Source organism: Saccopteryx bilineata, chromosome 8, assembly GCF_036850765.1.
Source record: "Saccopteryx bilineata isolate mSacBil1 chromosome 8, mSacBil1_pri_phased_curated, whole genome shotgun sequence".
Taxonomy (NCBI): domain Eukaryota; kingdom Metazoa; phylum Chordata; class Mammalia; order Chiroptera; family Emballonuridae; genus Saccopteryx; species Saccopteryx bilineata.
The window spans coordinates 42,755,087-42,766,642 of NC_089497.1; the positions used below are offsets into that span (position 1 = coordinate 42,755,087).

At 42.0% G+C, this 11,556-nt stretch overlaps 1 protein-coding gene across 4 annotated transcripts in view; it reads left to right on the forward strand.

The window, feature by feature from the left end:
• The window catches only part of ATP6V1A (ATPase H+ transporting V1 subunit A), a 68,998-nt gene that overhangs the window by 55,313 nt on the left and 2,129 nt on the right, over window positions 1-11,556 (forward strand). For all 4 annotated transcript variants that reach the window (XM_066241629.1, XM_066241626.1, XM_066241627.1 and 1 more), the window contains exons 12-14: window positions 725-928; window positions 2,582-2,676; window positions 8,354-8,525. In XM_066241629.1, coding sequence (XP_066097726.1) covers window positions 725-928; window positions 2,582-2,676; window positions 8,354-8,525 — 471 coding nt within the window. The remainder of the gene's footprint in view (window positions 1-724; window positions 929-2,581; window positions 2,677-8,353; window positions 8,526-11,556) is intronic.

The window sequence follows — 11,556 nt, forward strand, 5'->3', positions numbered from 1 at the left end:
AGGGATCGAACCAGCAAGCTCTGTGCTTTGGGACGATGCTCTAGCCAGCTGAACTACCTCACCCTGGATGATATTTTTATTGATTGATTTCAGAGAGAGGAGACAGAAACATGGATTTTGTTTCTGTATGGTCCCTGACTGGGATTGAACCTGCAACCTTTGTGCATCAGGATTATATTCCATCCAACTGAGCTGTCTAGCCAGAGCCAGACAAATTTTAATACTACCCATCCTGAAACTGAAAGGAATATATTTTTAATTGCAAGTTTTATTATATTTCAATTATACTTGGTATGTACTAAAAAGATACATTATTTGAACAAAATGTGTATAGAATTGCATGTTTTTAAAAATATTATTTTTTGAGAGAGACAGGAAAAGGAGAGAGAAAAGAAATACCAGCTTGTAGTTGCAGCACTGTAGTTGTTCATTGATTGCTCCTCGTATGTGCCTTGACTGGACGGGGAAGGAGGCCTCCAGCTGAGCCAGTGATCCCTTGCTCAAGCCAGTGACCTTTGGGCTCAAGCCAAGCCACCATGGGGTCAATTCGATAACCCCACACTCAAACCGACGACCTCAGAGTTTTGACTCTGTGACCTCAGTATCCCAGGTCAATGCTCTCACTGGTCCACCTAGATTTGTATATTTAGAACAAATACCACCATACTTTTTAAATTTTTATTTTTAAGAAAAATAATTTTTGTTTGTTTAATTTTTAAATTAGGTGTTCTGGGGCTTAGATAAGAAATTAGCCCAACGTAAGCATTTCCCCTCTGTCAACTGGCTAATCAGCTACAGCAAATATATGCGTGCCTTAGACGAGTACTATGACAAGCACTTCACAGAGTTCGTTCCTCTGAGGACCAAAGCTAAGGAGATTCTGCAGGAGGAAGAAGATCTGGCAGAAATTGTGCAGCTTGTGGGAAAGGTGAGTTGTAAAATCTCACAGGAGTGTTGTAAGGACAGGTAGGACCTTGGATATGCAGATTCTGCCTAGCACAGTGAGTACTTATTAAATATTTATAAACTAATAGAATTATAGATTATTCCTTTATCCAGCAGATACTTAAGGACCTACTTGTGTTGTGAAAGGTAAGGTGATTATTGTTTTGATTTTCTATTGATGTGTAGCAAATCACTCTGTCAGTGGCTTTAAAAGTGTTTTATTGTTCACGACTTTGGGTTTGATCTGCTCAGTTGGGCATTTTTGTTTGGGATCCACATGCAGTTGCAGTCATGTGATGGCTTAGACTGGAGTTATCTGAAAGTTTCTTCTCACATGTCTGGTGACTGGGCTAGGACAGCTGGAACAGTCTGTCTCTGTGTGGGATGTCTACATGGCACTTCAGGGCTCTTACAGTGAGTATAAGGGAAGAAAGGAAGTACAGACCACTAGCCTCTTAACCTCTTAAGTTTTATTGTTTTGGTCATAGTGGTTAGAGAGTTTTGCCACATTTAACAGGAGGGCCTTTCACTTCAGAGTGGTCAATTAAAAGAAGTAACTAAGTCTTTAGGGCCTTTATATTTTTTGCAACCATTCATAGCATTTAACATGGTCCTAGTTTAATTGTAGATGAGAGGGAAACTCTTAATTGACTTTTATTTTTTAAAATAGAATGTACCTGGTTCTGGCTGGTTTGCTCAGTGTATAGAACATTGGCCCGGCATGTGGAAGTCCTGTGTTTGATTCCCCGTCAGGGCACACAAAAGAAGTGACCATCTGCTTCTCTTCCCCTCCCTCTCCCGCTTCTCTCCCTCTTCCTCTCCCTCAGCCAGTGGCTCAGTTGGTTCGAGTGTTGGCACTTGTTGCTGAGGATAGTTCAGTTGGTCCAGCATCAGCCTTAGGTGCTAAAAATAACTGAGTTGATTCAAGTATTGATCCCAGAGAGGTTGTAGGGTGGATCCCAGTCTAGGCACATGCTCTGTCTCTCTCTATCCCCTCTTAAAAGAAAAAGAATTAGAATGTACCTGTCACCAACAAAATTAGAGAAGGTTGAGATAGGATCTATTAAAAAATATTAATATATTTTCAGGAGCACTAAGACTAAGAAGGATTGGATTCTACCCACCATGATCTGCCCAGTTAGAAATCTATGATCAGATCACCCTGTGAGGTTACTTTTGGTCACTGAACATGTACATGCCCCCTTTTCATCCACAAGCATTTGTCACGAAAAGACAAGTACCCTATGACTCTACTTATATAAGGTATCTAAAGTAGTGAAATTCATGGAAAGAAGAAAGTAGACTAGTGATTATGAGAGGCGGGGGGAGGAAGAAAAAAGTTGTCGTTTAATGGGTATAGAGTTTTGACTTGCAAGATGAAATGTTATGAAAATATGCTTCACAACAATGTGAATATACTGTACACTACTGAACTACACTTAAAAGTGGTTAAGATAAGTTTTACATTATGTTTTTTACCACAATAAAAAAGAACATCAATCAAAAAATAAGAAGTGAATTTATAAATGATAGATGATTGTGTGTGATTAGATAGTTTCTGCTTGCTTGTTGATTGCAACTATGGTCCCACATCATGGAAGTAAATTTCTAAAATTACGAATTTTTTCCCTTCTAGGCTTCTCTAGCAGAAACGGATAAAATCACTCTGGAGGTAGCCAAACTTATCAAAGATGATTTTCTACAACAAAATGGTTATACTCCTTATGACAGGTAACCTAACCTGTTAGTCCTTTTTTTTCCTTCTTTTAAAATAACTTTAAATTTTTCAAATACCATTAATACACATTAATTAGTTTCAAGCGTACAATCTAGTAATTAGACATTTATATGACTTACCAAGTGATCACCTTATAATTCTAGTAATCATCTGACACTATAGTTATTAGAATATAATTGACCATAATCCCTATGCTGTCCTTTACATCCCCATGACTATTCTGTAACTACCAATTTGTACTTCTTAATTGCTTTACCTTTTTCTCTCAACCACCCTCCATCTGGCAAATTTAAAAATGTTCTCTGTATGAGTCTGTTTCTGGTCAGCTTGTTTGTTTCTTTTTTAGATTCCACATATAAGTAAAATTGTATGACATTTGTTTTTCCTCTGGATGACTTATTTCATTCAGCACAATACTCTCTAGAGCAGCAGTTCTCAACCTGTGGGTCGCAACCCCAGCGGGGGTCGAAGGACCAAAACACAGGGGTCACCTAAAGCCATCGGAAAATTCCCGCCGGGGTCGCAACCCACAGGTTGAGAACCGCTGCTCTAGATTCATTCATGTTTTCTAGATGGCAAGATACTCTTTTTATGGCTGGGTCATGTTTCATTGTATATGTGCACACTTCTTTATCCATTCATCTATTGATGAACACTTGGGTTGCTTCATATCATGGATATTGTAAATAAAGCTGCAGTAATCATGGATGTCTATGTCTTTTCAGTTTGGTGTTTGGATTTCTTTGGATAAATACCCAGAAGTAGAATTGCTGGGTCCTTTGTTGTCTCTTGTTTTAACTTTTGTTTTAAAGTACATTTTGGGCCTGACCAGTGGTAGCACAGTGGATAAGGTTTCAATTTGGGACTCTGAGGTCCCAGGTTCAAGCCCGAAGGTTACTGGCTTGAGTGCGGGCTTATCCAGCTAGAGCACACACTCACCAGCTTGAGCGCAGAGTCACTGGCTTGAGCATGGGATCATAGACATGACCCCATAGTCTCTGGCTTGAACCCAAAGGTCACTGGCTTGAGCCCAAGGTTGCTGGCTTGAGCAAGGAATCACGGCTCTCCTGGAGCCCCCCAGTCAAGGCACATATGAGAAGCAATCAATGAACTACTAAAAGTGCCGCAACTACAAGTATCACATCTCTTTTCCTTCATGTCTCTCTGTCTCTGTCTCTGTCTCTGCTAAAAAATAAAGTACATTTTGGTTGTTAGCAGTATTGCTACTTCAGCTTTCTTTTTTTTTTCATTTCCATTTTTATGAAATGTCTTTTTCCATCCATTTCCTTCCAGTGTGTTTGTGTCTCTTGATCTGAAGTGAATCTTTTGTAAACAGCATATATAAGGGTCTTTTTGTTTTGTTTTTTTTGTGACAGAGACAGAGAGGGACAGGCAGACAGGAAGGGAGAGAGATGAGAAGCATCAGTTCTTTGTTGTAGCACCTTAGTTCATTGATTGCTTTCTCATATGTGCCTTGATGGGGGGCTACAGCAGACCAAGTGACCCCTTGCTCAAACCAGATGAGCCTGTGGTCAAGCTGGCAACCTTGGGGACTCAAACCTGGGTCTTCCGCGTCCCTGCCTAGTCCAGGTATAAGGGTCTTATTTTGTTACCACCTAGCCACAATATATCCTTTAATTGGAGCATTTAATCCATTTGCATTTAAAATATTTGTGATAGATATGTATTTATTGCCATTTGTTATCTATATATTATCTTTTTCTTCTTAAATAGAACTGTTAATACGACGTATAATACTCATTTGCTAGTAATAAACTCCTTTAGCTTTTTATTGTCTGGGAAGCTTTTTTTTTGTCTGGTAAGCTTTTTATCTGTCTTGATTCTAAATGATAGCTTTACTGCGTATAATAATTTTGGTTGTAGGTCCTTGCTTTTTATCACTTTGAATATTTCTTGACACTCTCTTCCAGCCTGCAAAGTTTCTTTTGAGAAATGAGCTGCTAGCCTTTTTTTTTTTTTTTTTTTAAGATTTTATTGATTTTAGAGAGAGAAAAAGGGATGGAGTTGAGGAGCAGGAGCATAAATTCATAGTAGTTGCTTCTCATATGTGCCTTGACCAGGCAAGCTCAGGATTTTGAACTGCTGCCCTCAGAATTCCAGGTCGACGCTTTATCCATTGCAGCACAGGTCAGGCCTAGCTGACAGTTTTATGGGAGCTTTCTTGTAGGTAACTCCGTAACTATATGCTTTTTTCTTGCTGCTTTTAAAGATTCTCTTTGTCTTTAAACTTCCGCATTTTATGGTGTGTCTTGGTGCGTGCTGCTTTGGGTTCATCTTGTGGAGGACTCTGCCCTCCTGGACTTGTATGTCTATTTCCTTCCCGTCGTTCAGGAAGGTTTCTGTCATTATTTTTTCTTGCTCTCTCTCTCCTCCTTCCAGCACCCCCATTATGTGAATGTTGGTATTCTTGAATTTACACCAGAGGCTCCTTAAACTATCTTAATATTGTAATTTTTTTCTTTTTGCTGCACAGAAAACACCACTCTGATTGGGTGTTTTCTGCTTCTTTATATTCTAAATTGCTGATTAGATCTTCTGCTTCATGTGCTCTACTATTGATTCCCTGTAATGTATTCTTCATTTCGGTTAGTGTATCCTTCATTTCTTACTGGTTTTTTCTTATATTTCCTATCTCCATTTTTATGTTTCCCATCTGTTTGTTGAAGTTCTCCACTAAGTTCATTGAGCATCCTTATAACCAGTGTTTTGAACTCTGCATCTGGTAGCTTTCTTGTCTCCATTTTGTTGAATTTTTTTTGTAGTGTTTGTTCTGTTCTTTTATTTGGGATATGTTTCTTTGTCTCTTCCTTTTGGCTGCCTCCCTGTGTTTGTTTCTCTGTATTAGGTAAAGCAGATACATCTCCAATCTTAGCAGAGTGACCCTATGTAGTAGGTGTCCTGTAGGCTCCAGTGGTACGGCCTCCTTAGTCACCCAAGCTGTGCATTTCAGAAGTGCCCCCGCTGTGGGCTGCGTGCACCCTTCTTTTGTAAATGAGCCTTGATTGCTGCTGGCACATCAATGGGAAAGATTTACCCCCAAGCCTATTGGACACAAGAACTGTCTGCAGTTACAGCAGAGGAGCTGCTCTGCAGGGGCCCACCCCACGGAGCAGGAATCACTTCAGCAGGGCTCTGGACTTTTCCCCTTGGGTGTGTAGCTCTTGGAGGTGGTTGGGTGGTGGTCTGGGGTGGTCTGAAGCTGTCGACTGCGTGCGCCGGCTCTGGGGACTCCTGAGAAGTGCAGGCCAAGGTCAGCTGCTGTTTGTGCCCTGCTTGGGGCCACCCAGCAGGAGCTACTAAGTGATCTGCAGATGGCTTCTGGTTCTGGCTTGGAGGTGCCCAGGAGAGGCCAAGCTGGGAACTGAGGCCTGCTGCTGCTACTGCCAGGCCTATGGCCACTTAGTAAGAGGTACGGACACACCAAGAGCAGAGACTGCTTGTTTGGGTTAGTGAACCTGTGAGAAGTTTTGCTAAGTTTGCTGCATGAGCCAAGATATATCATTTATATAGAAAAGGCACTGGAAATGACTGGGTATGCCCTCAAATTGGGTGGGATAGGGTCTCAGGAATCACCAGGTTTGGGTGAGCAGTGTTAGCCGGCTTTGATAGAGCATCTGCCTGTGGGCTCTGTTCATGGAAGGGCTCAGCAAGCCACAGTGACCTCTGCCAGTACTTCTCTCTGGGAGGAAGCTGCCCCTCCAGCACTCACTCCGAATCCAGACAACTCAGTTCCTCCCCGATGTCCCAGGTACCTTTTGAACTGCTGACACAGCACTGGAGCTCAGAGCAAGTGAGTCCAAGTAAGTCTGTGTGTGGGCCCTTTAAGGAGTGCCTGGGATTCCAGGGCCCTCAGTCTCACTCGGTCACAATCCCCACTGATTTTTACAGCTAGAACTTATGGGCACTTCTCTTCCTGGCACTGGAACTCTTGGTTGGAGGGCCGGGTGTGGGGTTGGGACCCCTCACTCCTCTGGGAAGATCTCTGCAGCAGAGCTGTCCCTCCAGTTTTTATCCAACACACATGGTGTGAGGCCAGCTTGTTTGGAGTCTCTCTCCCTCACACCAGTCTTCACATGGTTTCTTTTCATTTCATTTTTTTTTTTTTTTTTGAGAGAGAGAGACAAGAAGGGAGAGTGCATGTGAGAATCATCAACTCAAAATTGCTTTCACTTTAGTTATGCATTGATTACTTCTGAGAGAGAGAGTGAGAAGCTTAACTTATAGTTTCTTTCACTTTAGTTGTACATTGACTGCTTCTTGTATGTGTCTTGGCTGGGCCAAGCCATTATCCCCTTGCTCAAGCCAGCGACCTTGGACTTTTCATGCCAGCGACGTTTGGGCTCAAGCTGGCCAGCTTTGGGATTGTGTGATCAGTCCCCCACTTAAGCCAGAGACCCCACACAGACAAGCCCGTGCTCAGAGCCAGCGACCTCAGGCTTTCGAGCCAGTGGCCTCTGTGTTCCAGGTCGATGCTCTATCCACTGCTCCACCACAGGTCAGGCCCCTTGTCTTGATTTTGGTCATTTGTCCAGTATGACAAGCAAAAAAAGTCATTATCCAACCATTTTTAATTAGATTAAGTTGTAGCTTAGTGTGCAGAGCGTGGGGACCATTGCCTCCTTTGGAAACATGGCTCACTACGTCTTACGCTGCCCGCACCCCCTCTGCCCTTCCTAGATAACGCTCTGTACTCCCTGCAGTATTTCACAGGAGCCTGCTTTTCTTCTACTGAAGTGCCATGCCAGCCCCTGCTACTACCCAGTGCTCGTTTTTCTTTCTTAATTCTGTGTCTGCTGTTAACATGGCTTATTTAAAATTCTCATTTCTTTTAAACTTGATAATTTGGCCTATTCGCCATAGGCTTTTTTCCCCCTCAAGTCATATTGGGCTTTATATAAGACTGCTGAGGAGATGGAACAAATAGAAGGATTTCCAAAATGTGGGACAAGCAGAAAATATGACAACATAATCAGTAAGGCTCAACATTCTATATAGGAAACTTAAGAAGCTCTAGCAGCTACCCACACAAACGTAACTCAACAAGGGGGGCACTATGTGGAAAGAATGTGATAGAGAGTATACGTGAAATTGTGTATGCAAATGTACTTAAATGCATCAGAAAGTTTATAAGAACATGTGTGAATCAGTTGAATATTTGCTTACGTGTCTTCATTATCAAAAGATATGGGTAAATGAAAATGAACTTCTTAATGTGGAAAGGGCTTACTATTAACTTTTGGAAATTCCTGTTTCCTGTTCTCTTATTCATTACACCTTAACCTGCAATCACAAAGGAATCCTTACAACTCAGTTATTTTACTATTTGGGTTACTCCTTTAACAGCATTTTATAAAAACAAATCCTTAGGGAAATTAGATTGTAGTGGTATTGTTTAATTGTTCTTGAAAAATAAACATCACCCTTAATGTAAAAAAAATACATACTTCTCCATCTATCATCCATTCCATATCCAGACACAAACTTTATTCCCAGACTGATCTTTTTCATTATTATTTTCTCATTCCTTATATATCATCCAGTAAATACAAGTAGTCTGCATATTTAAGTGAAGCTAATGCTCTCATATTCTATAAAGTATGAACCTGCTTTGGATTTTGTTTTTGTTTTATTTTGGCTTTTTTACCCTAGGTTCTGCCCATTCTACAAGACAGTAGGGATGCTGTCCAACATGATTGCTTTTTACGATATGGCCCGTCGAGCTGTTGAAACCACTGCCCAGAGCGACAACAAAATCACGTGGTCCATCATCCGTGAGCACATGGGGGAGATACTCTATAAACTTTCCTCCATGAAATTTAAGGTATATTTCATTTCTGCTGTTACTTTTTTAGTAGGAAATGTTTCTTTCCTTTATTTTTTAGCTATTTGAATCCCAAACCTGGTGTATGAAACTTATATTTATCATTTTCACACATGGTTGGGTTATGTAAATCCAGGACAGACCTCAGAGCTATATTTAAATAGGAATTCTAGTGATAAAAATTATAGCATGTCATGTCTAAAAGAAATGCTAATACATTTTCCCTTTCGTCTCAACTGCCAGGTATTTTAGTGCTGAAATCTTTGCTGGGCAGCAATTACTTTACCTCAAATGCCTATTTACATCCAACCCCTATGCTCATCTGAAATGACTTTGCTGTTTACTTCTTTTAAGTATCCTGTTACATCATATTTTTACATTTTTATTTATTTATTTTAAGTGAGAGAAGGGGAGATAGTGAGACAGACTCTCACATGCACCCCTACTGGGATCACCTGGCAACTCCTGTATGGGGGGCCTGTATGCTTAAATCAGTAAGCTGTCCTCAGCACCCAGGGCTGACGCTTGAACAAATTGAGCTACTGGCTGTTAAGAGAAAAGAAGGGGAAAAGGGAAGGGGAGAAAAGCAGATGGTCGCTTCTCATGTGTGCCCTGACCAGGAATCAAACCCAGGATGTCCACTCACCAGGCTGACGCTCTGCCCACTGAGCAAAACAGCCAGGGCCATATTTTCAACTTGTAAGTGGACTGTAATTCTTTTGGAATTACATGAGATAAATAGATAATTAAATGATATCAGTAAAAATTCAAATATATAAGATTGTTTTTAAATATTTTATCAGATTATACTTATTTCTAAGTCATAATATCCAAGTATATTTACTAATCACCTATTAAGAAATTAAGAATTTGGCCCTGGCCGGTTGGCTCAGTGGTAGAGCGTCAGCCTGGCGTGCAATGGATCCCGGGTTTGATTCCCTGCCAGGGCACACAAGGAGAGGCACCCATCTGCTTCTCCACCCCTCCCCCTCTCCTTCCTCTCTGTCTCTCTCTTCCCCTCCCGCAGCGAGGCTCCATTGGAGCAAAGATGGCCCGGGCACTGGGGATGGCTCCTCGGCCTCTGCCCCAGGCGCTAGAGTGGCTCTGGTCGCAACAGAGCGACGCCCCGGAGGGGCAGAGCGTCGACCCGTGGGCATGCCAGGTGGATCCCGGTCGGGCGCATGCGGGAGTCTGTCTGACTGTCTCTCCCCGTTTCCAGCTTTGGAAAAATACAAAAAAATAAAAATTTAAAAAAAAAAAAGAAAGAAATTGAGAATTTTAAAGTGTTCATATCCTTGAGTCCAGTCCTGTCATTCTACTTCAAAGCATATAACCCAAGGACAGAATCAGATTTTCAAATGGATATATGTAAAAGGTGGTTTATTAAACTTCTTAAATATCATCCATGAGTGCAAGAATGTTATGAAGGCATTAATATCTTTTTTTCAAATAATATCCAGACAGGGAAATGCATATGGTATAATGGAGAAAAAAACAGGTTGCAAAGAAACTTTATATGTAATTTGATTCAAATTTTATTTTCAGAAATTAAATACTTAGAGGAACAGGATAGAAAAACTACACACACACACACACACACATATATAATAGTGATGGTTTCTGGTAGTGTGATTAAAAGTATTATCTTTTTTGGCCCTGGCCGGTTGGCTCAGTGGTAGAGCGTCGGCCTGGCATGCAAGGGGTCCCGGGTTCGATTCCTGGCCAGGGCACACAGGGGAAGCGCACATCTGCTTCTCCACCCCTCCCCCTCTCCTTCCTCTCTGTCTCTCTCTTCCCCTCCCGCAGCGAGGCTCCATTGGAGCAAAGATGGCCCGGGCACTGGGGATGGCTCCTTGGCCTCTGCCCCAGGCGCTAGAGTGGCTCTGGTCGCAACAGAGCGACGCCCGGGAGGGGCAGAGCATCGTCCCCTGGTGGGTGTGCCGGGTGGATCCCGGTCGGGTGCATGCAGGAGTCTGTCTGACTGTCTCTCCCCGTTTCCAGCTTCGGAAAAATACCAAAAAAAAAAAAAGGGTTATCTTTTTTCTATTTATATGCACATTGTATCAAATTAACATCACAGTTGCTTTTTAATTATATTAAATTTCTTCTGTAGCGTTATTCATTATTTTGTTGCTGGTGAATAATATCCTATTCTTAGGCACTTAAGAAATTTCCAGATGTTGGTATGGACAACTTTGTTCATGTAGTTGGTTTTGTGAATTTTTCTAGTATAGATTCCCAGAAGTGGAATGGTTGTGTCAGAGAGCTTAAGCATCAAGTGTCTTTTTTTTTTTTTTTTTTTTTTTTTCTTTTTTCATTTTTCTGAAGCTAGAAACAGGGAGAGACAGTCAGACAGACTCCGGCATGCGCCCGACCGGGATCCACCTGGCACGCCCACCAGGGGCGACGCTCTGCCCACCAGGGGGCGATGCTCTGCCCATCCTGGGCGTCGCCATGTTGCGACCAGAGCCACTCTAGCGCCTGAGGCAGAGGCCACAGAGCCATCCCCAGCGCCCGGGCCATCTTTGCTCCAATGGAGCCTTGGCTGCGGGAGGGGAAGAGAGAGACAGAGAGGGAAAGCGCGGCGGAGGGGTGGAGAAGCAAATGGGCGCTTCTCCTGTGTGCCCTGGCCGGGAATCGAAACCGGGTCCTCTGCACGCTAGGCCGACGCTCTACCGCTGAGCCAACCGGCCAGGGCGCATCAAGTGTCTTTTATGTATGTTATTCAATTAAGTTTCTTTCCATAAGGATTTTAAGTGTGGTTCATTTTAAGATTATTTTAGAAATTTTACTTCCCTGTCTCAGTGTGATACTATCAGACATTGAATCGTAAATTCTAGTTTGACCAAGTTAATTCCAGCTATTGTATACATTCAATAAAATGCATCTAATATGTGATTCTGCATATTATGTTATATTTTGATTTATTCCAAAAACAGAACTTTCCGGTAGACCGTAATAATATTGAAATTTTGTCTTCTTTCTGTTTGGTTAGGGTATTACTCTCTGTTTACATTTCTACCCTTAAAAG